Source organism: Sphaerodactylus townsendi, linkage group LG02, assembly GCF_021028975.2.
Source record: "Sphaerodactylus townsendi isolate TG3544 linkage group LG02, MPM_Stown_v2.3, whole genome shotgun sequence".
NCBI classification, from domain to species: Eukaryota; Metazoa; Chordata; class Lepidosauria; order Squamata; family Sphaerodactylidae; genus Sphaerodactylus; species Sphaerodactylus townsendi.
The window spans coordinates 174,447,407-174,473,554 of NC_059426.1; the positions used below are offsets into that span (position 1 = coordinate 174,447,407).

Sequence of the window (26,148 nt, forward strand, 5' to 3'; positions counted from 1 at the left end):
CCAAGATCACCCAGCTGGCGTGTGTTGGAGTGCACAGGCTAATCTGAATTCCCCAGATAAGCCTCCACAGCTCAAGCGGCAGAGCGGGACATCAAACCCGGTTCCTCCAGATTAGAATGCACCTGCTCTTAACCACTACGCCACTGCTGCTCTCAGTGCTTCCCACCCATTTGCTTCAGAAGAACTGTGACTAGCCCAAGACTCAGAAGAACTGTGACTAGCCCAAGGTCACCCTGATGGCATGTGTTGGAGTGCACAAGCTAATCTAGTTCACCAGATAAGCCTCCACAGCTCAAGCGGCAGAGTAGGGAATCAAACCCAGTTCTCCAGATTAGAGTGCACCTGCTCTTAACCACCACACCATGCTGGCTCTCAGAAGGTACCTGGGGCATCCCAAAACCTGCAGCCAGCACTGAAAGAATTTTGATAAGACTACGGGTGGAAATTGCAAGGGGTTCTATATATCCCCCGTTAGGAGACATAAGGAATCCAGCAGGAATGCTCTCCTAGGTACTGTACCATAAACGCTGGAACTGTTCAAGAAAATCTGAACCTCTGGCATCTTTATTCCACAAGACTCTTTGGTGCAGGAGACATAGGCCCTTCCAGCCTTCAAGCCAAGTAAAACATTTGGAGGCAGGAAACAAAACATTTCCTCCAAAGAGTTCCGCGTGGGTTTTTTTTTGTCCAAAATGTTTTATTTGCATGCTGTCGTCTAGAGATCCTTTTTTGAAAAAAATTTCACTTATCATGCAATCCTGTTAAAATGTATTGCCAAAGGCTTTCACAACCGGAATCACTGGAGTGTTGTGGGGTTTCCGGCAGTGGTGGGATCCAAAAATTTTAGTAACAGGTTCCCATGGTGGTGGGATTCAAACTGTGGCGTAGCGCCAATGGGGCTGAGCGGGGCATTCTGGGGGCGGGGCATTCCTGGCCGGAGCTGTGGCAAGGACGCTGCCGCTGCTCTGGTCCTTGGGTGGGAAACGAATGCACGCAGGCGCAGGCTGCCACACACGCCGGTGCACCTCCTGCTAGACTGCTTCAAGTTCTGCGCGCTACTGCTGAGAGGAGGGGCGTAACTAAGGCAAAAATCACGTGGCAAAATCACCCATTAGTAACCCCCTCTCGGCACACACAAATAATTAGTAACCTACTCTCGGGAACCTGTGAGAACCTGCTGGATCCCACCTCTGGTTTCCGGGCTCCAGTGTTCGAGTAGCATTTTCTCCTGACGTTTCGCCTGCATCTGTGGGTGGCATCTTCAGAGTATCTGATGGTAGTAAAACAAGTGGAGAATACACACACACACACATATATTTATACACACACACACACATATATATTTACACACACACACATATACACACTCCGTTTGTTTTACTACCATCATATCTTCTGAATATGCCAGTCACAGATGCCGTTTTCTGGGCTCATGCCAGCTGTCTCAAGCTGTATTTCTGTCAGGGTTGTTTTTTTTTAATTGCGGGTCTTGTCTATATATATATATATATATATCTATGTAGAGAACAGCTCTCCTAGATCAGAGTAGCTGTTCGTCTAGTCCAGTGTCTGGTCTCATGCAGTGGTCAACAATTCCTCCGAGGTCCAAAAAAGCAGGGCATAGAGGCTAAGGCTGTCTGCTGATGTTACTTTCTTGCACTGGTTTTCAAAGGTTGACTGCCTCTAAATGTGGAGGCTCCATTTAGTCACCATGACCAGTAACCACTAATAGACCTCCTCCAGGAATCTTTCTGATCCTTTTTAAAGCTATCTGTGTCTGTGGCCAGGGAGGAAGCGTTGCGTAGTGGTTAAAAGTGGTGGACGCCAGTGGAGAACCAAGTTCAATTCCCCACTCCTGCACATGAAGCCTGCCCATCCCCTTTTGCCCATATAGGGTTGCAGATGACACACATGGAAATATCTGGAGATGTGAAGGTGTGGACCTCAGTAGGATGTAATGCCATGTCGTCCATCTTCCCAGGAAGCAATTTTCTCTAGCAGAACAAATGTGTTAGATAAATAATTTAAAATGTATAATTGTGGAAACTTTATTGTTGATCTGTATTAGTTTATGTAGTTCTTAGGATTTGTTTTTAACCTTCACAAGCTAATCTAGTTTATAATAAAGGAGTTTATAATAAAAAATAATATTAAATAAACTATGTTGTCAGGAGATCAGTTGTAATTCCAGGATATCTCCACTGGGAGGCTGACAGCCTTACATGACCTCTAAGCTGACTCAGAGTGTTTTGGTTGAGGCATTATAAATGGCTGCTTATATGCACGTGCGCACGCACAGACACGTGTGCAAACCGCCGCCTCGCATCTTTTGCCTCATCCTGAGAGGCTTCCCAAGGCCCCGCCTCCTCCAAACACCAGCCCCGCCTCCTCCCTATTATTTCCGTCAGGTTTGCCCCGCCTCTTCACCGGTCCCGCTCTGAGCTGCGCCTGCGCGGGCGGGCGCTCCATAAAAGGCGTGACACGGGCTCCGTCCGGCCTCCTTTCCTTTCACTGACCATAGAGCGAAGAAAAACAGGACGGGACGCCTCCGCTCTACCGTAAAGCAAGCGAGTGTCGCGCGCAGGTTTTTCTCAAGCCGAGGGAGGAACCGCCCTTCCTCGCGAGGCCACGCCCCCTCGCGGCTCCCCCGCTCCTTCCCCTTCCTCTCCCAGCGGCGGCCGTAAAGCGTGGCCGCGAAGTGTCGCGCGCTCGCCCTTCTTCCCTCGCGCGGAGGAGCGGCCTCGCCTGACAGGAAGCCCGGCCTCGCTTTACGGCCGCTGGATGAGGAGGAGCGGCGGAGGGGAGCGGGAGCCGCCGCTGAGGGGATTTGGGGGTGAGGCGGGCGAGGCGGCGGTGGCGGCGGGGAGGAGCGGCCGGTCGGCGGCCCGGGCGGGGGCGGCGGCGGGGGTCCCTCCTTCCCTCACTCTCTCCCTTGTCTCTCCTTCCGCCTCAGGACATGGCCGAGGTTCCGCCCGGGCCTAGCAGCGTCCTCGCCCCGCCGCCGGGAGACACCGCCTCGCTCCTCGCGCCTTTCCCGGGAGCCGCCGCCGAGGAGGAAGAGGAGGAGGAAGAAGGCGAAGGCGGCTGCGGGGCCGAGGCCGGGCATGAGGGCGAGGGCCCCGCCTGCCGCCGCCGGCCCTGCCCGCCGCACCGGCGCAACCACCAGCTCAACGGCCTCATCGCCGCGCCGGACCTGCGGCACCTGCGCACCTCCCTGAAGGGCAAGATCCTGGGCAGCAGCAGCAGCAGCGAGAGCGGCCAGGCCATGGGGCGCGGGCAGCAGCCCCAGCAGCAGGAAGGGGGCCAGGAGCCGCCGCCGCCGCCGCCCCCCGCCTCTCTCAGCAACCACCACCGGGTGCCCCGGCCCCAAGCAAGGACCGCACAGCCCCAGCAGCATCCCCACCGCCGCCCGCAGGCGCCTGCCCCCTCGGCTGGGGACAGGAACGGGGTGGCCGGCGGGGAGGAGGAGGACGACGAGGAAGAGGAAGGCCAGGCGGGGGGAAGGGAGGAGGAGTCGCTGCTTCTCCTCTCCCGGTCCTTGGCGTCCAGCTGCAGCTTGCAGAAAAGCCCCCCCACGGACTCTTCCTGGGCTCCCCAGGAGGAGGAGGAGACGTCGGGGGACCTCACGATACGATACGTCCGCTACGAGTCAGAGCTGCAGATGCCTGATATCATGAGACTGATCACCAAAGATCTGTCTGAACCCTACTCCATTTACACATATAGGTATTTTATCCACAACTGGCCTCAGCTTTGCTTTTTGGTAAGTTGGGGGAGGAGGCGGAGGTGGGGAGAGAGAGGACTTGGTTCAGGGCAGGCGGTGCGTATTTGGGGTTGTGGGAGCAGGAGGGGGAAGCTGCGGCCCCGGAGACTGCGCAAGTGGAGTCTGAATAGTCGTGTCCGCAGTTCACACGGAGCCTCTGTGCTCAGTTCACCTGGCTCTGCAGGGCCACCGTGCAAGACGGGATGCTGGACTAGAAGGACCACTGGTCTGGTCCAGCAGGACACTTCTTACATTCTGTGAAGGCCTCAGACTTTCCCTCCAGAGGAACTTGCTGGCCGTTGTGTGAGGCAAAATGCTGGACTAGATCAGCCACTGGTCTGATCCAGCAGGGCTGTTCTTAATGTTCTTGTGAAGATCTCAACCTCTATGGCAGCGGTCTGCAACCTGTGGCTCTCCAGATGGTCATGAACTACAATTCCCATCAGCCCAATTGGCCATGCTGGCAGAGGCTGATGGGAATTGTAGTTCATGAACATCTGGAGAGCCGCAGGTTGCAGGCCCCTGCTCTATAGCCAGTGTCCTTTTATGTTCTTATGGAGATATCCAGTGGTGGGATTCAGCAGGTTCACACCACATCAGCAGAACCGGTTGTTAAAAGGGTGCTTGTAAACAATCAGTTGTACAATTATTACAATTATTTACAATTATTTGAATCCCACCACTGCAGGCATCTGCCTCTCTGCCCTGTTGTTGGCCCTGCAGAGGAACTGGTTGCCCATTGGGTGAGACGGGATGCTGGACTAGGTGGACCACCAGTCTGATCCAGCAGAGTTCTTCTGATGCTCTAATTAAGGCCTGCTGTTGGCCCTCTGGAGAAACTGGTTGATCACTGTGGGAGATAGGGCTGGACTTGATGCCCCACTGCCCTGTCCAGTAGGAGTCTTGTGTTTTTTTAAAGCTGAGTAAAGTTTTAGGGTGGCAAAGTGAAGCATCTGTACAGTATCTTTCCCGGCTAATCTGGTAAGATAAAAGTTTTGCAAAATAGACAGTGATTTAATACATGCGAGTGTTTCAATTGAGACGAGTTCCGCATCAAAGGTGTGGTAACCTGCTTGGCAGATAAATTGGTGTCATAAAGAAATTACCCTTCAGTGCCTGTTCATTGCTCTGTAACCCTTCACAGTAATGCGGTGTAAAGCTTGTGCACGCTTGAAGCACCTTTTCGCATTGTAGTTTCTCAGCGAAGGTAAAGATCTGACCTGGTCTTCTATGCGCATAATGACAAGTGGGCCTTCTCTGTGCCATGCTAAATTCTAATTTTATTTTTGCCTTCCTTATCTTGTCCTGAAAGAGGCTGATATTAGTCAGCGACAGTAGCTGAGGAATACTTAAGGCAAGATAAAGGCACTAATGCTCAGAAAAGTTTCAGAATGCCTGGAGCAGGATATGGCAGGAAAATATAGTGGATTTGTCACTTTGGCATGATATACAGGACTGACTATTGTTTCTATTAAAACATTGGCTGTGAAGAGAGGATAATGAGCATGATAGCAGAAAAGAGAAATGTATCACATGAACACACCCTTTTGCACATTTCTAGATTGTTATATCTACCTCGTAGTATGGCAGAAGGGAAAACATTGAAGCGAGCGAGTGAAAAAACTCTTCTCTGATCTGGGTTGGTCAGATGGCACAGATAGGAGGCCATTCGGTTATGTTGTGAGGGGATTGATAGATGTAAAGGTGAACAAGTTTTCCTCGCTGCCAGAGTTAAATAGTTCCATTCGCTCACCAACAATTTTTGCTTTAATAATTTATACGATTCTGAACAAGTTAAAGGTAGAAGGGAGTCTCTATCAGTGAGAACCATGAATTACTCTGGGTATCTGATAGTATTAGGTGAACCAGAGAGTACTTATTATGTGTATAATGCAAGTGCAAAAAAGAGGAATGTTTGCAGCTAGTTAAGTCTTATTGTGTGTCCTGAATGTTGTTATTCTAGGCAGAAATTGGAGCGTTGCGGGGTTTCTGGGCTGTATGGCCGTGTTCCAGAGCCCAGAAACCCCACAACACTCCAGTGATTCCGGGCGTGAAAATCTTCAAAAATATTAGACAGAAATGTTAGTCTTCTTACGTGTCAGGAGTCAGACTAGCCTACAGTGTTCCTGCCGAGTCGAACCTCAGCCTCAACCCTCCAGTCTTCAAGACTGACTCTGCAGAAGCGCATGTAGTAGCTGCGCTGTTATCTGATGAACAACTGAAAAGTGGAGCTAGACCGTGGCCAAGGCAAGAGTAATTATCTTAATATGGCTCTCTAATAATTGTAATAAGCTGATGTCAAATGGAAAGTCGCTTTCAAAGAACTTGATGGGCGACTTCTTGCTTCTAACAATTGTGAATGTGGGGTGGGGGAGGGTTGTAATTGTAATAATTCTTGGAGCTGTGGAAGTACAATCGGGTGTTCCCATGGCTTTTCCAAGGAAAAGCAAGGGGCGTATTTTAAAACAGGGTGAGATTATGCTTGCGGGCTGTTGGTAAAATTGAGCTTTTTGAAGAGCATGAATACAGGTAGAAGGGCAGTGTTGGTCACCAATAAGCTTGAGGGAGGCAGCGGCAGTTTTTAGAAGGGGAGAACGTCAAGGTTTTGCTGCTCATACAATAGCCACTTAAAATCTGATTTGCCTTTTCATCTGATCTTTAAATCATGTAGCCCTTGATTTCTGCCGCAGCGGACCATAACCTGTTTTATTTTTTAGATGTATGGTTTCAGAAATCACTGGCTCGACCCTAGCAGCAAGGTTGAACACCACGTTCGGATAGAATGCTGACTTGGTGCTGTGCTCGGTACAAAGGCTGAGGATGTTCACAAGCATCTGCTTTTAAGAAAAGCCTTTTAAGCATTTCAACTTGTCAGCCGAAAAACCTTTGTTGTGCACAGTTTCTGGTGCTCTCGAGTCTCATTTTGGAAAAAAAAAACACTCATGCGCAGGGCTGATCTGTACTTGAACATGCATCAAAGCTGTGGTTGGAAAGCCGATTTGACAAGCACCTCTAACATTTGTGATTCAGGATTGTTGGTGCAAATACTTCGGAGGGAGCTGTGGGTCTCCTGTCCTCATCTAGGAAAATGCTTTTAAGACCACATGGGTTTTTAGATAGTTCCTCACACGCACTAGTTACTTTCCAACAAAAATAATCTACAGCCAGTGTGGTGTAGTGGTTAAGGGCAGGTGGATTCTAATCTGGAGAACCGGGTTTCATTCCCCACTCCTCCACCTGAGTGGCAGAGGCTTATCTGGTGAACCAGATGTGTTTACGCACTCCTGTATTCTTGCTGGGTGACTATGGGCCGCTCACAGTTCTCTCAGGACTCTCTCAGCCCCACCTACCTCACTTTAAGGTGTCTGTTGTGGGGAGAGGAAGGGAAAGGAGCTTGTAAGCCACCTTGAGTCTCCTTACAGGACAGAAAGGCGGGATATAAATCCAAACTCTTCTTCTAGTGCAGTGATGGCGAACCTTTTCGAGACCGAGTGCCCAAATTGCAACCCAAAACCGACTTATTTATCGCAAAGTGCCAACCCGGCAATTTAACCTGAATACTGAGGTTTTAGTTTAGAAAAAAAACGGTTATCTAAGTACAGCGACATTACTCAGCTTGGTGAAGCAACGTGCAACGCTCAATGTGGGTGAAGTCAATGCACCTATGAGGGTTTATTCAGAAGCAAAGTTTCCCATTGCCGTTAGCAGCCGAAGCCAACTCCCAGGTAAAGGATCGTGCCCAGGCCAACCTAGCTGTGTGTGCTGGGGGGTGATTTTCCACCCTCCCACATGACTAACTCTGTGCTCGCGTGCCCACAGAAAGGGCTCTTAGTGCCACCTCTGGCACCCGTGCCATAGGTTCGCCACCACTGTTCTAGTGCATGCTACCTTGTTCATATATTGCCCTCTGTAAACGCAGAAAATTATTTTTAGAAGTCACATTTTCCTGAGATGAGGTAGCTTCTTATGGGAATGCACCACAGCATAAATCACCAGTTAGCGGTGCAAAACTGTAATCGCTCTTTGTGTAGGTATCCACACAGTAAACATAATTCTTGTTAGCGTTGTACCTTCTCTAGCAACCGAAGCGTAAAATTCAAAATGGTGCCCACACGAGGCATTGCTCTCCTTGCTGTGCTGTTTATTTCTGTGACGTGGCAACTTAGCGCCCTCCTTGTCCAGTTCAGATACCCTGCTGGCCTCCTTTCCGAAGACTAGAGGCACGGGCACTCTTCTTTGCCCCCTGCGGATGTGCATTTGCTCTTCATTCCGTGGCTTACAACAACTCTTGTGTGGAGACTGAACTGGGCGAAGGGGGTTCTGGTCACCCAAGCGGAGGAAATTCGTGTGCACACCCTTGAGGGAGAGAGCGTGCAAACCTACACTCTGCTCCCACTCTCTTAATTTGGAGGCTGGCTAAGCAGATTCTGAACCAGGAAAACTTGTGGAACTAAATTTCCAGTGGCTTTAGCACCAGTGTTGTCCACTCACCCTGTTGTGCGCAAATAACTAGAAATGTCTGTTCAGGCAAAGCGTGTCAGGAGTTCAGCTGATCGTGCAGGTGAAGGGGAACCCGTGAACTCAAAGGCTGAGGAGTCTTTGCCTTCTATTCAGTCTGTCAGAGCCAGCACGGTGTAGTAGTTAAGACCAGGTGGGTGGACTCTAATCTAAAGAACCGGGTTTGATTCCCCACTCCTCCACCTGAGTGACAGAGGCTTTTCTGGTGAACCAAATGTGTTTCCGCACTCCCAACACATGCCAGCTGGGTGACCTAGGGCTAGTCACAGTTCTCTGAGGACTCTTTCAGCCCCACCTACTTCACAAGATGTCTGTTGTGGGGAGAGGAAGGGAAAGGAGCTTGTCAGCCACCTTGAGTCTCCTGACAGGAGAGAAAGGCAGGGTATAAATCCAAACTCTTTTTCTTCGTTATAGGCCGCGCTTCCCCGTCAAAGGACTCAGGGCAGCTCACATTGTTATAAAATGTAACAACAGAATGAACCACAACATTCCAAACAACTCATCCCCGGACTTCTGAGCCATAAGTAGTAGGTGGGAATCAGTTGGGGAGGGGAAGCCGAAGTAATACACATCATCAGTACTAAGAGCAGTAAAGGCAAAGAGGCGGGAAAGGAAGGCCGCTCCCATTGGAAACTCGTTGCTGCCTCAGACCTGGCATAACAGCCTCATTTCACCGGCCTGGTGGAATTGAAGCACATTCAGTAGGGTCTGGAGTCTCACTTGAAAGAGTGGTTCCACCAGGCTGGGGCCAACGCTGAGAAGTCTCCGGCCTTCGTTCAGGCCAGTTTTAAGACTAGCTCCAGTCTATGGCAGCGTTAAGCCAGGGAACGTAAGAACATGTTTGTGCCAAAAGGGAGGGCAGAGAATATTGCCGCATGCAGTCATAAGCATTTAAAGTCGACAGCATTGGCTGCCTTCTTTCTGTGTAAGAGCTTGGGGTCAGCGAGCCCCTTGTGTGGTAGGTGCATCTGTGCCCTGGAGCTCACTATGTCAGTGGTGGCGAACCTTTGGCGCTCCAGATGTTATGGACTACTCCTGCCAGCATGGCCAATTGGCCGTGCTGGCAGGGGTTGATGGGAATTGTAGTCCATAACATCTGGAGTGCCAAAGGTTCGCCACCACGGTACTATGTGAATATCCATGTTGAACTCCTTGGTATGCCATGAGCTTCGAAAGTGTGCTTCACTTTATTAGACTGTAGGAACCTTAAGCTCTCAGATGTTCCAGGAAGAGAATTCCTTAATCAGTTTCTGTCCGTCAGCATGGCCAATTGGCCATGCTGGTAGGGGCTGATGGGAATTGTAGTTCCTGAACATCTGGCGAGCCGCAGGTTCCCTACCCCTGGGCTAGACTGTAAAGATTTATAATTCCAGAAAGGTAACCGACAGTCTGCTGGAGCAAAGAATAACCGAAATCAGGTGGCACCTGATTTCTACATACTACATACGCTCAGTGTTTGTATTGTCTTCTGGTACAAAGTTTGCCAGTGCTCAGGTACATTATATTTATTTTTTTAGTTACATTATTTATATGGGAAAGGTGGGTTACACACATTCAATTCAATCGGCAGAACGGGATGTTCTATAAACAGTGCAATAGGATTAGGGTTGTAGAATAAACCGGGAGTCTAAAAGCAGAACTGAAGCAAAGTGTCATTGCTAACGTGACACATTCAACGATGCAAACTTGCTTAGTAGCTTCCAACTCATGGCAAACAAGATGCAGTAGTATTCGAGTAACTTGGGCCCCTTCTGCACACACAAAATAATGTGTTTTCAAACCACTTTCACAACTGTTTGCAAGTGGATTTTGCTATTCTGCGCAGCTTCAAAGAGCACTGAAAGCAGTTTGAAAGTGCATTATTCTACATGTGCAGAATGAGCCTTGTGGGCCCTTTACGTACATGCAGAATACTGCACTTTCAATCCACTTTCAGTGCAATTTGCAGCTGGATTTTACTGTGCGGAATAGCAAAATCCACTTGCAAACAATTGTGAAAGTGGATTGAAAGTGCATTGTTCTGCGTGTGCGGAAGGGTTGGTGAATAATTTTGTACAGTGCTATCCTATTGCCCTCTTGCATAATTCAGTTTTGCATTGTTTGTGGACAGCCAGGAGGGTGGGAACTTGCCATTCTACAAGGTGCGGGCCAAACCAGAGACTGATTCCGCATGGGTAAAAAACAGCAGTGTGAAAATGGTATGAAAATGGTGTAAAAGGGTTTAAAACGGTGTAAAAGGGTTTATACTGTTTTCACACCTCTGTTTTTTGCCCATGCGGAATCAGCCAGAGAAAACACAGGTTATTTGTTGGATTTTGCCCTGCAGAAGTCCCTGCTTGGTTGAGTGAAGTTGTATAGATGGAGAGGCAGTCCTTCCAATGTGAGGGTCCAGGACTGTGAAGAGCCTTGTGTGCAATAGCCAGTGCTTAAAATTGAACCCTAATAACGGAATGCCGGCCCGTGGAATGACTGTAGAAGGGGAGCGATATGTTTGCTTTAGAGGTTCTGTGCTCTGAACCTGGCATTTTCTTAGCATTGTGCCAGCGTTTCTCAGTGTCAGGCTGGAACGCATAAAATGTGTGCAGAGTTTCAGCCAGAGGCAAGCTTTCCGTGTAGGTGGGGGATTTTTTTTTTAGAACTGGAAACCTATTGCCCTGATTTGCTTAGTAACTACAAGCCCAAACAGTTTAGAGAACACCTCTACAGTTTTGGTGTTCTTGCTAATGTGTGTGTGTGTCTTTAAAATGTACCAGACGCCTTTCAACTCATCAGGTTCTCTTTAAATTCAAATCCAGAGAACATTTTCACTGGACTGATGGCATTTTAAACTCAGCCTATATATTTTCTTTTCTTGGAATGATTTTTCTGATTTCTTTTTTTCCTATTCCACAGTGTTCAGCTACATAAGTGTCGCATGGAAGCACTGGGTTGGGAAATGCACGATAATAAACGCTTAAATAATTTTCAGTCTGGTGGTTAGAGAAGGACGTTTTGAAACCTTAAGGACGTTGAAACCAGTTCAGTTGCGATGGAGAGCTGATATGCGTATGCAAATGTGAAGGAAACGGGGGGAGAGGGTCGAAAGGAGTTATTTTCTGAGCTGCCTGAAGAAAATTTAGCTGGGTTCTTATCCTAAGTGTCATGGGCTTGAAGTCTGCCAAACTGCATTTCACAGTCTGAATTTGTAAAGGGTTTCGAGGCTTTTGTCCAAATTCAGGAGCTAGTTCTTCCGGAATACCCTCCAGAGTTGGCCTTTTGACTCGCCTAGGTATGTGGTTGGGAGCTGCAATCTTTAGAGCAGCTTGTGAATCAAATGGTATATTAAGCCATGACTGGTTCGGTACTACCGTGTTTCCCGAAAATAAGACAGTGTCTTATATTAATTTTTGCTCCCAAAGATGTTTTATTTTAAGGGGATGTCTTATTTTTCCGCTCCACAGCTGCATGCTCTGGTGTTCTGTTCGACGGGCATGCTTCCAAACAAAAACTTTCCTACGTCTTACTTTCGGGGGATGCTTTATATTTAGCAAAACCTCTACTACGTCTTATTTTCAGGGGGTGTCTTATTTTGGGGGGAAATGGGGTATGTTTTGTTTCATGATCTTCATTCAAGTGCTCAGAGAACGGATAGCGTGTTAACAGTGAGTGTATTTACATACAGAGCCCTCCGGGGATGGGGCGGTATAAAAGTTTAAAAAATAAATAAATAAAATAAATAATGTAAAAACTGTCCCCTTTGTAATTTTTAGAATTTCTGGTAGAATATGTATATAATCTGAGCCAAATCATCTTAAAGACACTGAGCATAATGTTGCTTTTCTTTAGAAACGTTATTTGAAACTTAAAATGCAAAATGTGTCACTCTTGCTTTAGTTACGAAGAGTTGCATTTTTTTTTGCTGACTATGTATCTTTCATGCAAAATATGAAAACACCCTACAGGTTATTACCGAGAGCCAGCCTGGTGTAGTGGTTAAGAGCAGGTGCACTCTAATCTGGAGAACCGGGTTTGATTCCCCACTCTGCCCCTTGAGCTGTGAAGGCTTATCTGGTGGACCAGATTAGCTTGTGCACTCCCAACACATGCCGGCTCAATGATCTTGGACGAGTCACAGTTCTTTGGAGCTCTCTCAGCCCCACCCACACCTCATGGGGAAGGGAAAGGAGATTGTAAGCTCCTTTAGTCTCCTTACAGGAGAGAAATGGGGGGGGGATATAAATCCAAACTCTTCCTCTTCTTCTAATTATGCACCGATCCCCCTAAGTGTGATGGTTGATTCCTGCAACTTCAGTGAAATAAATTCCAGAATGCAGTCTCACTTTTTTTGTAAATATCCCGGTAAGGTGATGGGTTTTGTGGCACTGTCTTACCAACTTAGTCTATACAAAAAAATCTTTTTGGTGTTTTTTTGTTTAAGGCAATGGTAGGAGACGAGTGCGTAGGTGCCATCGTTTGCAAGTTGGACATGCACAAAAAGATGTTCCGCAGAGGTTATATAGCCATGTTAGCCGTGGATTCCAAATACAGAAGAAAAGGCATAGGTAAGACTAGCATTCTTCTCCTTTTAAAACCTCTCCTAAAAGCAGTAAGCTCGTAAGTTTGTTGTGGGGAGGGAAAGTAAAACCTTAGTAAAACCCTCAATGTCGCATGTTCTCTTAACTTGACATGGCAGTATGCAGCCCCTTAAGAGCCAGCGTGGCGTAGCAGTTAAGAGCAGGTGGGTTCTAATCTGGAGAACCTGGTTTTGATTCCCCACTGCTCCGCCTGAGTAGCAGAGGCTTACCTAGTGAACCGGGTGTGTTTCCCCACTCCTACATTCCTGCTGGGTGACCTTGGGCTGGTCACAGCTCTCTCAGAACTCTCTCAGCCCCACCTACCTCACAAGGTGTGTTTTGTGGGAAGGGAAAGGAACTTGTGTGCCACCTTGAGTCTCCTGACAGGAGAGAAAGGTGGGAGTGCAAATCCAAACTCTTCTTCTTCAGCCAGCGGTGTCAAAAATGTGGCCCAGGGGCCAGATGCAGCCCCCTTGAGAGGGCTTATCAGGCCCTCTGAAGCTGAGGTGGTCACCTGTGCTAGTCAAGACAGTCACTCCCCACCAGGGGTCTTCAAACTATGGCCCTCCAGATGTTCAGGAGCTACAATTCCCATCAGCCCTGCTACTTGGCCATGCTAGCAGAGGCTGATAGGAATTGTAGTTCCTGAACATCTGGAGGGCCATAGTTTGAAGACCTGTGCTCCACACCATCACCAGGGACTGGCCCAACCAAGTCACACCGATGTCCTCTCCGGCCTTCTTAACAAATGTGTTCGACACCCCTGCCTTCAGCGTTTCTGTGCCGTCCAAACGATCGCCTTTTGCTTCTGGAAGCCTGTTCTGGTTGTGGTTTGATAACGACAAGCCGTCCCACCTGACTTAATTCCGTTGGTTCCTTGACTTTGGAATCAAATCGGACGGTTGGTCTTTCTGGGAGCAAAATTGCATTTTGTCACAGGCCGGTTGCAACGCTCGTGAATGCGACGTGCAAAGCATGCCGAGGGCGCGTGGTTCCTCATGCCAATCCAGAGAAGCCCTGCTTTTCCAAAAGGCCTCTCCTAAACGCCCTGAAAGAAAAAAGGACCCACGGGCAGCGCACCACTGTGCATTCTTCTTGCTGTTTTGCACTGAGTGTTAGGTTTATTTTCCTTTTGCTATCTATTTATCTGTAGGCCAACCTTCCCCTTAAGGACTCAGGGAGGCTCCCAACATAAAGATTTCAATCCTCGAAAATAGCAGACAGCTCCAGCAACCTGGCCTGTCAATAAAACATATCCCAGTAGTAGCAAAATGTCAGTAACATTCCCACCGCCTAGATCAGTGGTGGCGAACCTGTGGGACTCCAGATGTTCATGAACTACAATTTCCATCAGCCCCTGCCAGCATGGCTGATGGGAATTGTAGTCCATGAACAGCTGGAGTACCATAGGTTCGCCACCACGGGCCTAAAGTAAGGGAAGAAGGGGACCAGAGTGAGGAAGGCCGCTAGATGGAACCGTTGCTGCCTCAACCCTAGACCTGGTGAAACAGCTCCCTCTTACGGGCCCTGTTGAACTTCATTGAGTTCTGCAAGGCCCAGGTTTATTGAAAACATTGTTTTGCTGCCTGCCCACCCAATCAGGGTCCCAAGGCAGCGCTTGTAACGACATGAAAACATTTGGACAATTAAAAACAACCTTTAAAATTATATAATAATTCAATAACACTTGAACAGTGGTAAAATTAGGGCAGAGGGCCAATAACCGTTATTGGGGCTATGCCGCCGGAAATAAAAATTTCACGCGCTGGCATAATAGACACTGATAGAGAGAAATTAATCTCTGAAAGGTGGGAATTCCAAAGTTTTGTAAGGCAGAGCTCAAACATCTATGGTGGCAGCAATTTTAGGATGGGTTTGCTCAACCTGGCTCCTTTGTGAACTTCTGTAATCCGCGCCCACCCCCATCGAAAATGGCTGGCTCTTGTAATTCTTCCCTCCTTAGAAAGCCCCCTTGTGTTTGCACACCCGGGGTTTGTTTCCTGTGCCCTCAGAACCGGGTCTCTGAATCATAGAGTCGGAAGAGACCAGAAGGGCCATCCAGTCCAACCCCCTGCCATGCAGGAACACACAGTCAAAGCACTCTGGACAGATGGCCATCCTGCCTCTCTTTAAAAACCTCCCAAGAAGGAGACTCCACCACACTCCCGGGTAGCGTATTCCACTGTCAAACAGCCCTTACTGTTAGGAGGTTTCTCCTGATGTTTAGGGGGAATCTCTTTTCCTTCACCTTGAACCCATGGCTCCTGGTCCTAGTCCCTGGAGGCTCTTGAATGCCTAAACGGAGAAGACTGTTATCTTACCTTTCCCAGTGTTCTGGCACCAGACTAGCGTGCCCTCGTTTACATTCTGTCAAGCGACCAGCCAACTGGTTGGTTGCTGTGTCTTGGGAAGCATCTTTATTCCGTAGACTTTCTCAAGATCAAGAAATCTGGCTGCAGCATTCCAACCACCCTGGCGGAAGGAAATGTCTCAAGGTTTTGGAAGGGGGCTTATCAAACGTCTAATTTCCCCAACTTTGAAGGAGCAGGCAGTGCAGTGTCAAACGTTTGTAAATGTCAGGATGTTCACCGTGTGCCAAGAACAGGCAACATTTTGCTTCTCATTCTCTTGACTTTTCCCTGATTGGCTCCCTTCAGCATGTCGGAGGAAGCCAGGTAGGCCCCGCCCGTTCCGTCACGGGTGCGTTGCTCTGAGTTCGTAGGCATGAGGCACCCTGTCTTGAAGCAGAGGGCCAAGTAGTATCTTGGTCCCTCTCTTTCCCCTTAGAGTAGACAAATGCTCTGTCTTAGTCGTACAGAATATTGTGGTAACAATTCTCCTCCCTTAAGTTGCCCGTGTGTGCATTTGCTATGCCAGCTATAACCTTCCGGTTGCTAGTTTGTTCTGAAATACTGACTGTTGTGGGCTTTCCAGGCTGCATGACCGTATTTTTAGCTCCTACCATTTTGCCCGCACCTGTGGTCGGCATCTTCAGAGGCACGTTGCAGTAAATTGGGTTTTTCTGAGCCAGCGTGGTATAGTGGTTAAGAGCAGGTGCACTCTAATCTGGAGAACCGGGTTTGATTCCCCGCCCTGCCCCTTGAGCTGTGGAGGCTTATCTGGCGAACCAGATTAGCTTGTGCACTCCCAACACATGCCAGCTCAGTGACCTTCAGCTAGTCACAGTTTTTTGGAGCTCTCTCAGCCCCACTCACCTCACAGGGGGTTTGTTGTGGGCGGGGGGGGGGGGGGGAGTTTGTAAACCTCGTTGAGTCTCCTGACAGGAGAGAAAGGGGGGATATAAATCCAAACTATTCTTCTTCTTCTCTCTCCATCTTACGGTGACCTACCTCTGAAAACACCCGCCACAGATGCAGGCAGACTGTCAGGAGCTAAAACCACCAGACCACAGCCACACAGCCTGGGAAACCCACAACCACCAGCCAATTCCAGCCGCGAAAGCCTTCAACAATACAATGTGTTGGGACAGTTTCTTTCTGTAGTTAAACGTGTTGATTTTTAATCTGTGTTCCAGGTACAAACTTGGTTAAGAAAGCTATTTATGCCATGGTAGAAGGAGATTGCGACGAGGTGAGTCTCTTTCCTTTTGAAGGAGCTACTTCTGCATGCCCTGCTTTGCTTGAAGTCCGTCCTTTCATATGTTCATGGTGTCGGGAGAACAGGAAGAGCAGAATGCGGAACACATTTCAAGCAGCAATTCACCCCATAGAGCAGACCTGGGCATTATACGGCCCGCGGGCCATATCCGGCCCACCGGATGACCCTGACTGGCCCTCCTGCCGTGCTGGGGAGCGAGGCGCCTTTGAAAGCCCCACAGAAGCCGGTTGCCTTGGCTGCCGGCTTCTGCGGGGCTTTCAAAAGCGCCTCGCCCCCCTGCCTTTTGGCCCGGCCCTCCACAATATTTTCTGTTTTTTATGCGGTCCCATGGAAAAAATAATTGCCCACCCCTGCCATAGAGGTTTCTGTGATATTGAGAAAAGTGTGTGTTTTATATTTCTGGACAGCACGGTGGTGTTCCAGCTGGCTGTTCTTATAATTGTGAATGCCTTCAGATGGCTGAATGAAGGATAATATTGAATTAAAATGTAGTGTAGTGGTTTTAGCTCCTACTGGGGGGGGGATGGGGGAGGAGATTGTAATCCCCTTTGAGTCTCCTTACAGGAGAGAGAAAAGGGGTGGGGGTATAAATCCGAACTCTTCTTCTTTTTGTCTCCTGCATTTTTCTAAAAGTTTTAAGTGTGGAATTTTGGGTAGTTCGTGGTTTTCTCTCAACAGGGGAGAGAGCCGGTGCTGTGTAGCAGTTAAAAGTGTCGGTTTAGGATCTGGGAGGCACAGGTTGAAATCCCCACTCTGCTACGGAAATTTGCCGGGTTCCCTTGGGCCAGTCACATGTTCATCCTAACCTACCTCGCATGGTTGTTGTTGGAGACGGGGACGACGCAGGCCCCTTTGGGGTCCCCACTGGGGAGAAAGGGATGGGATATCATTAGGTCTCGACCCTTGAATCAATCCTTCCATCCCAGGAACATCGAAGCAAAACATTACAAAGCAAGATGTTCCTCAGCCCAATTGGCGCTTGGGCGCAATCTACATACTACAGGTTACCAAGTACAAAGGTGTGAGTTTTGACCTTCAAGGCCTTACGCGGCCTGGGACCCTCGTACCTTCGGGACCGCATTACCCCATATGTCCCAGCTCGGCCTCTGCGTTCGGCAGAGGCCAACTTACTGGAGATCCCTGGCCCCTCAATGATGCGGCTGGCCTCCACTCGGGCCAGGGCCTTTACGGCTCTGGCCCCTGCCTGGTGGAACACTCTCCCTCCAACTGTCCAGGCCCTGCGGGATCTTGGTGATTTCCACAGGGCCTGCAAGACTGAGTTGTTCCACCGGGCTTTTGGAGAAACCAGCCGCTGAGTGTGCCCCCCCCCCCAGTTTAGGGGCTCCAATATCAGCGGGATCCATTATTGGAACTTATGGGTCCTTAATACTATCAGGACCCACTACCTCTCCCCCCCCCTCTAGGAGGATTAGGTGGGATGCCATCTTAGGATATAACAGCTGCTGTTTTTATTATAATTATGGAAATGATTACGATGATTTTATGTGGTTTTATGTTGTACACCGCCCAGAGCCCTTCGGGAATGGGGCGGTATACCAAATTAAACAAACAAACAAACAAATAAATACAAAGGTGGCAGGAATCTGCAATTCAGGGAAGCACATTATCACTGCAGAAACCACAGCCCCATTTGATGTCAGGCCCGCTCCCTGACATATTCCAGGGCGAGCTTGGCTAAAGAGCCCTTCTGTAATCTCCTCTGACATGCTCCTGACAGATTGGGGGCTGAAAAGCATGCGCTGGGGCGCGGCTCAGCCCGCTTGCTAATGGCCGGGCTTTATTGCGGCTTTGGATGGTGAAAGATGTGTTTTCAGAGGTGGTTTGCCATTGCCTGACTCTGCATAGCCTAGTCTTCCGTCATCAATCACCAGAGCATTTATGAGTTCTCGTCTGACTCACTCCAGTACAAGCTGCAGCTGAGCCAGGGAAAGCAGCCACACACACACACACACACACACCCTTTTTGAGCGCAGCATCGGAAGCAGCCTCTGCTCTTTTGGGGTCGGTCAGACAGGCAACCCTGCGTCTGTCTTGGTAATTCATAGAATCGTAGAGATGGAAGAGACCCCTAAGGGCCATCCAGTCCAACCCCCTGCCATGCACAAACACACATTCTAAGCACCCTTGAAAGATGGCCATCCAGCCTCTCCTTAAAAGCCTCCCAAGAAGGAGACTCCACCACACTCCCAGGTTGCGTGTTCCACTGTCAAACAGCCCTGACGGTCAGGAATTTTTTTTCCTGATGTTTTGGTGGAATCTCTTTTCCTTCACCTTGAACCCATGACACCTGGTCCTAGTCTCTGGAGCAGCAGGAAACAAGCTTGCTCCCTCACCAACATGACATCCCTTCCGATATCTAAACATGGCTATCAGGTCACCTTCGAACCTTCTCTTCACCAAACTAAACATCCCCAGCTCCCTAAGCCTCTCCTCACAGGGCATGGATTTCAAACCTTCGACCATTTTGGTGGTTCTCCTCTGGACTCGTTCCAGCTTGTCAATATCCTTCCTGAATGGTGGTGCCTAGAACTGTACACAATATTCCCAAGTTTGAGACCGAGTGGCGCTGCCCCTTCATTTTGAAATTGAGTGGTTGCCCCCTTTCCCCTGCTGTCCTTGAGTGTGGTAGAGTGTCCAACAGAGAGAGAGTACCACAGAGAGCCAGTGTGGTAGAGTGTCCAAGTAGGACTGGGGGAATCTAGCCTTCACTTGGCCATAAGCAGTGACCTTAACCAAATTATTCTCTCTCTGCCTAATCTACGGCTCATTCCGCACATGCAGAATAATGCACTTTCAAACTGTTTTCAGTGCTCTTTGAAGCTATGTGGAATAGCAAAATCCACTTGCAAACAGTTGTGAAAGTGGTTTGAAAATGCATTATTTTGCGTGTGCGGAAGGGGCCTACCTCTCAGGGTTCTTGAGAACAAAATGGCTCTGCTTTCTTGCACCTTTAACATATTAATTTAGACCACTGGATGGAAGGCGGGCAGACCTATTTTCTATCAATGAACTATCTTTGCCAAGGTCGGTCATAGTCTCTTTGGAAACCTCCTCCACAGCTGCCAGACTGGGAGTGTGAGTGATGGCTGGGGTTAAGAACATAAGAATATAAGAACTAGCCTGCTGGATCAGACCAGAGTCCATCTAGTCCAGCTCTCTGCTACTCGCAGTGGCCCACCAGGTGCCTTTGGGAGCTCACGTGCAGGATGTGAAAGCAATGGCCTGCTGCTGCTGCTGCTGCTGCTGCTCCCGAGCACCTAGTCTGCTAAGGCATTTGCAATCTGAGATCAAGGCAGATCAAGATTGGTAGCCAGAGATCGACTTCTCCTCCATAAATCTGTCCAAGCCCTTTTGAAAGCTATCCAGGTGAGTGGCCATCACCCCCTCCTGTGGCAGCATATTCCAAACACCAATCACGCGTTGCGTGAAGAAGTGTTTCCTTTTGTTAGTCCTAATTCTTCCCCCCAGCATTTTCAATGAATGCCCCCTGGTTCTAGTATTGTGGGACAGAGAGAAAGATTTCTCTCTGTCCCCATTTTCTACCCCATGCATAATTTTATAGTCTTCAATCATATCCCCCCTCAGACGTCTCCTCTCCAAACTAAAGAGTCCCAAACGCTGCAGCCTCTGCTCGTAAGGAAGGTGCTCCATTCTCTCAATCGTCCTCATTGCCCTTCTCTGCACTTTTCCTATCTCTTCGATATCCTTTTGGAGATGTGGCGATCAGAACTGAACACAGGTGCCAGCGAAACATTAGGAGCTAAAACCGCCAGCCGACAGCCGGGGAAACCCGCGGCAGCCAGATGATTCTGACCATGAAAACCTCCAGCAGCACAAGTCCAGCGTTTAACGCTTCAGAGACGATGCCAAGAGGCATTACATTTTATTTATTTATTTATTTATTTATTTATTTATTTATTTCGATTTATTATACCGCCCCATCCCCGTAGGGCTCTGGGCGGTGTACAATACAATGCACATATACAGATAAAAATGCACGTATACAAGTAAAATAACTAAAACCATTAAAAGCAGCAGTAAAATAAAAACTAGTAGAAAGATTAAAACTAACACGCAATGGCGTCCGACAGATCCATTTCCAAACCCTCTTTCAGGGGGAAGATCAGCAAACCCCAGATGGCAAAGGCACTGATGTAAAGGCCATGGGGGGGGGGGGGGGCACCATCACCGGCTGGATCCCCCAAAGGCCGGGCGGAACAACCTCGGCCTTACAGGCCCTGCTTGCGCGAATTCAGTAAAGCATCCCGCCCAGGGCCCGGACAGCTGGTGGGAGAGTGTTCCCATTTCAGGCTGGGGCCAGAGCTGTAAAAGCCCTGGCCCGTGTGGAGGCCAGCCGTATCATCGAGGGGCCAGGGACCACCAGTAGATTGGCCTCCGCAGAGCGAAGAGGCCGTATAGGGACATGTGGGGCGATGCGGTCCCGAAGATACGAAGGTCCCAGGCCGCGTAAGGCCTTAAAGGTCAGCACCAACACCTTGAAGATGAGCTTCCTCCACCCAGTTCGGCACGCTGTCGTCACTCAGCCTTTGTCTTTCGGGAATCTCACAGCAGATACAGATTTTTCCACTAAACCGAGGGCTGTTAAGACAGCTGTTCGGGAAATTTGAAATTTGGAGGGCCAAAGGCTTTTGTGGATAGCTGGGAAACCTTCGCTTCGGGTGCTCGTTCACTTGCAATCCAGCGTGTAACCATCTCTTGAGGACTTGTGACTTGAAAGGGCTCCAGTAGTGCCACTATTGGAGAGACCTGAATTTGAAGGATGCTGCTGATATATTTGGCCAGCAGGGTAAACAGGAGGCAGTGCTGATAGTTGCATCTGTTAACCTGCGTAAGGCTTGTTGCTTGTTGGCAGATACTGTGACCAATGGGTAACAATACCTAGTACTAACATGAGGGCCGCCAGGGCTCAGTGATAGAGCACCTGTTTGGCACGCGGAATGTCCCAGGTTCAATCCCCGGCGTGTCCAGTTAAAGCATCTAACACACAGGTGTCAAACTCGCGGCCCTCCAGATGTTGTGGACTACAGTTCCCATCATCCCCTGCCAGCATCATGCTGGCAGGGAATGATGGGAACTGTAGTCCATAACATCTGGAGGGCCGCGAGTTTGACGCCTATGCTCTAACACGGGGGTCTGCAACCTGTGGCTCTCCAGATGTTCGTGGACTACAATTCCCATCAGCCCCTTCCAGCATGGCCAATTGGCTGATCTGGAGAGCCACAGGTTGCAGACCCCTGATCTAACAGCAGGTGGCGTGAAATACTTCTGCAGGAGCCCCTGGAGAGCTGCTGCCAAACAGCAATACCGATTTGGATTTTTTAGTTTCATTTTATTTTTCGGTTTGTATCCTGCCCTTCTCCACAGGGCAACAGACCAACAGCAGCATTAAAAAAGCATAAAAACAATCAGCAATCATAAAAACCAAAATCCACGGGAGGCCAATAGCGATGATGTTTTCAATTCAACCCAGCCAGCCAGATGTAAAAGGCTGGCGGAATAGCTCCATCCCTGCAGACCCTGCGGAAACAGATTAGGTCAGGGATGGTGAACCTTTTCGAGGCCGAGTGCCCAAATTGCAACCCCAAACCCACTTATTTATCGCAAAGTGCCAACACGGCAATTTAACCTGAATACTGAGGTTTTAGTTTAGAAAAAACGGTTGGCTCCAAGACATGCATTGCTTGGGTGTCAGCTTGGTGGTAGTCGGTGGCTTTGCTTTGAAGCAACCATGCAACTCTTCCAACGGGTGAATCACGCCCCTAGGTGGGTTTACTCAGAAGCAAGCCACATTGCCAGCAAGCGAGCTTACTCCCAGGTAAAGGATCGCGCTTTAGTTCTTCACATGAAAATCAGTGGGGTTTATCAGCGGTTCACAAAGTTACCTACTATTGCTTCCCCAAAACTAGGTCTTAGGTTTAATGCTAATAATTGAGCCCAGCAGCCCAGGCCAGCCTAGATGTGGGGGGGGGGGGGGCTCTGTTTGTGCGTGCCCACAGAGATGGCTCTGGCACCTGTGCCATAGGTTCACCACCACTGGATTAGGTCCTGCAGGGCCCTTTTGACTCAGCAGAAGGCCGCTTCCGGTGTAAAACCCTAACAGTTTAAAACAAGCTATTTTTTGGAGCCACGAAGAAAGGCGACTTAAAAACTTTTAAATAAAGCGACTGTCCTGCCCTATCTCAGATGAAGATGTTAGTATGGTCAGCTGAGGTGCGCAAGTTCAGACAATGGTGTGCTTCTACATTAGAATATAGTCCCGAACAAACATGAGAATTATCGTTAATTTTTACACACTGCCTTTGTCGAAACCATTATTTTGTGCATTCCTGAACACGGCACTTTGACACAAGAGCATTTATAGTTCCATCAAACAGCTATCTTCAGACTTTCAAATTGACAGGGGAAGCAGGGCTAGGTTGGCACTAGGACCTAGGTGGGGCATTCTACAACAAAGAATGTCCAGCACGTTGAGTTCTGTGGAGGAGGAATATTCAATCCACGAACATCTCTTTGTGAGACAGTATAGTATATCAGGTCTCCCTTGGGCTTGGTTGTCACACATCAGAATTTGACAACGCCGAGGGATTCCAAAGCTCCCTTCTGACTCCTCTTGAAAACTCATACCCTGGAAATCTTGTTCGTCTCTAAGGTGCTACTGGACTCAATTCTGTATGGTGGTCGAGAATGTGTTGGATGCTTCAAAACATACATCCCCCCAGACAAATGTGTTGGTGCTCAGTGGCCCATGGGAATGCTGGTTCCCTAGCTTAAGATCCTGGCTGTGTGAAATGGCTGGCACCAGATGTCCTAGAGAGGTCTTGCTCTTTTTAAAAAATTTCTTTAAAAAATAACCCCATAAGATTAGAGCAGTGATTCCCAACCAGGGTTCCGTGGTACCCTGGGGTACCATGAGCACATGACAATGCTACCGCCTGCCCCCCCACCCCCACCCCACTGGAATCAAATGGATTTTGAAGGGGGGGGGGGGTTGGAAGTGTCATGGGGTCCCTTTAAACAACATTGAAAAACAGCATTGTTTTATTTGCCTAAATTTGGTGTGGATTGGGGGGGGGGTAGATTTAAAGGGAGCTCTCCCTTTAAATCCCCCAATCCATGCCAAATTTAGGCAAACAAACAACGCGGCTGTCAACGCTGGTTTTCTCTCCCCCTGATTGCCACTCCCCCCACCTACAGGCCAAAAATGGAAAAAACCCTTACATGCAAAAAAAAAAATCAAATGAACTTCAAGGGTACCCTGAGATATGAAGAGCGGGGTCAAAGGTACCGCGACATCGAAAAGGTTGGGAAACACTGGATTAGAGTAACTCATTACAATCATTGTGAAACTGGCTTAGCATGTGTTATTGTCCAATCCTACAACATCTTAAGACTCAAAAAACTTTGGAAATTCAGGCTTACTTAAGATGTGCGTGCAGTAAATTTATTCAGTGGTAAACGTTTCATCCAATGTATGCTGTTTGAACCATACATGGAAACCAGTTCTGAACTACAGCAACTTTGGTCCCAGTTTCGTGAAGATTCTGGATATTCAGATTTACTTGCAGGGCAATTCCAGAGTGGTTCCTTGGGTGCTTTGGGAGGGGTTTTATGTGGCAGGCTCAAGACAGCTAACCCATTGTTTTTGTATCCTTCAAGCGGCCGTCACTTGGGTTCGTTCTCTGCAGCGTCCCCAAAGAATACAGCTCTCCCCGAAAACCAAAACAAAACAATGTCTCCTCTCTTCTAGGTCGTCTTGGAAACAGAGATCACCAACAAGTCTGCGTTGAAACTTTATGAAAATCTCGGCTTTGTGCGAGACAAGAGGCTGTTCAGATACTATTTAAACGGAGTGGATGCGTTGCGTCTTAAACTGTGGCTGCGTTAACGGAGCGGCGGCCGTCAAGCCGCCCCGAGGACTCATCTTCCCGACGACACTGCAGCTGCCGTGTCCTTTGCATGCAATGCAATCTTGTGTGGAATTGCTTTGCAGGTGGACATAACACCCACGCAGTCTTTTTCTCTGTGAGCGTCTCCATCGAGCGTCGCCCCTCCAATCGCTGCACTGTGTGGCTTGGCGCATTTTTGTTCTGACTTTCCAGCAGATTGTTTCGGTCTCCAGAACCTTTTATTTTTTTTGTTCCGGGTAACCAGGAAGATGTGCCAGTTAGCTAGCCAAGATCCATTCTGTTTTCTTTTTTCGTTTGCAAGTCTACTGACTCCTATTACATAAAACGGTGAACACTCTCCGAGAACCTGTGTACGCAGAACATTTTTTTAAAAAAATTGTTCCAGGGAGAAAGAGAAGTGAGAAAAAAAGCCAATCTAGATTGTAAAATTCTATAAGTATACTAACATTTCATACAAAACTCACCATAGGGGTTTTTTGGGGGGTTGTGTTTTTTTTTTCCTGGGGGAATTTTTTTTTTAAAAAAGGCTTCAACTTCTAGGTTTTATTTTTTCAATATGAACTTTCCATTCTTAAATATTGGTACCTCAGTGATTAGTGAATGAAAAACTGTATTGTAGAGTGGGGTGTGTATTACATTGAGTACCGGTAACAATTTAAATTGCGTCTGCCAGTGCCTGTTTAGATAACGTATATTTGTCTTCACTGCTAAGTTTTGGAGTGCATGCTTTTTTTCTTTCCTTGATTTCATTTTTTTTGTCTTTGCAAGAACGGCTTTTTTATTTAAATTCTGGAATTGAGAATAAATTATTTCAGACTTCATTAATTTGGACACTTCTCCCCAGATGAAGGCTTGAAAAGTCCTTATAGCCAGGAAGTGGGGGAACGATCTCGTGTAGCTGCTAAAAGGGAGTCTGATGCACTTTTTTTTTCGTCCTTTAATGAGAGCGATGGAATCTTTTCAAACACAAAATGGCAAATTAATGCAAATTGGGTTGATATTTTAAAATCAAGATTACCATTAGACTAGCTAAAGAACCGTTGTTTTTTTTAATGCAGTTGGGGCAATTCAGTTTTGATTTGGATTCACGTTGACTTTGCTTCTGTGTTCTGAAAAAAAACAAACCCGCTTTGGTCTTCTTCAGTTCTTGGCGCATCCGGTTTCAAGCTGTTTTTCATTTCCTCCTCAATTTCCACAAAAGCCAAAAGTCTTGCGGTTTTTAATTTCCTCCTGAAAAATTTGGCAGAGGTGTGTCCAAGGCTGGATTCGAATTCTCCCCCCCTTTCAAATGGGATCTACGTAGGCTTGTTAAAAAAAAAACATTTTCCCACAGCAGTTCTGTCTGTCAGTGCAATATGTAAAACGAAATACTTCTTGTGATGGTTCAGCAATGACAGCGTTGGTATATAATAACCTGTATCTAAAAGCCAGAAGAAACCTTAGGTGACTCATGGAAAATTGCTTCCTTCATACTGGGAGGGAAACCTTCAGAATTCAACTTTGCCTTACTACGTTGTGTGTTAGGGATTTCAACTTGTCATGTTGTAAAAGTGGTTGCAGTTGCTGTACCTTTTGAGAGAGGACTTTGCTTCCAGTCACACTTCAGAGAAAAAGACCCGTTCTGGACAGCTAAGTTTGTAAGGAAGGCCATCCTTATTTTGCACAGACTTGAGCATCTCCCCCCACTATGTATAAGTTGTGAATTGTATTTGGGAAAAAAATAAAGGATTTTAATTTAAAACAGGCA

General features: G+C 48.1%; 2 protein-coding genes across 2 annotated transcripts in view; both read left to right on the forward strand.

The window, feature by feature from the left end:
* The window catches only part of AP5M1 (adaptor related protein complex 5 subunit mu 1), a 12,229-nt gene extending 9,480 nt beyond the window's left edge, over positions 1 to 2,749 (forward strand). Inside the window, exon 5 of the mRNA XM_048484671.1 lies at positions 2,522 to 2,749. Within this exon, the coding sequence (XP_048340628.1) occupies positions 2,522 to 2,749 (228 nt within the window). The remainder of the gene's footprint in view (positions 1 to 2,521) is intronic.
* On the forward strand, positions 2,699 to 26,148 carry NAA30 (N-alpha-acetyltransferase 30, NatC catalytic subunit). The gene is made up of 5 exons (XM_048485969.1): positions 2,699 to 2,833; positions 2,954 to 3,763; positions 12,699 to 12,822; positions 16,370 to 16,425; positions 24,242 to 26,148. Exons 2-5 carry the CDS (start codon positions 2,957 to 2,959, stop codon positions 24,377 to 24,379), a joined length of 1,125 nt encoding a protein of 374 aa, XP_048341926.1. The 5' UTR covers positions 2,699 to 2,833; positions 2,954 to 2,956; the 3' UTR covers positions 24,380 to 26,148.

Excerpts from the sequence above, each read along its gene's own strand:
- NAA30 (XM_048485969.1), top strand. The coding sequence starts at position 2,957 with ATGGCCGAGGTTCCGCCCGGGCCTAGCAGCGTCCTCGCCCCGCCGCCG. Across the intron at positions 3,764-12,698 it reads GGCCTCAGCTTTGCTTTTTG|GCAATGGTAGGAGACGAGTG; the intron begins GTAAGTTGGGGG and ends TTTTTGTTTAAG. Across the intron at positions 16,426-24,241 it reads TAGAAGGAGATTGCGACGAG|GTCGTCTTGGAAACAGAGAT; the intron begins GTGAGTCTCTTT and ends CCTCTCTTCTAG.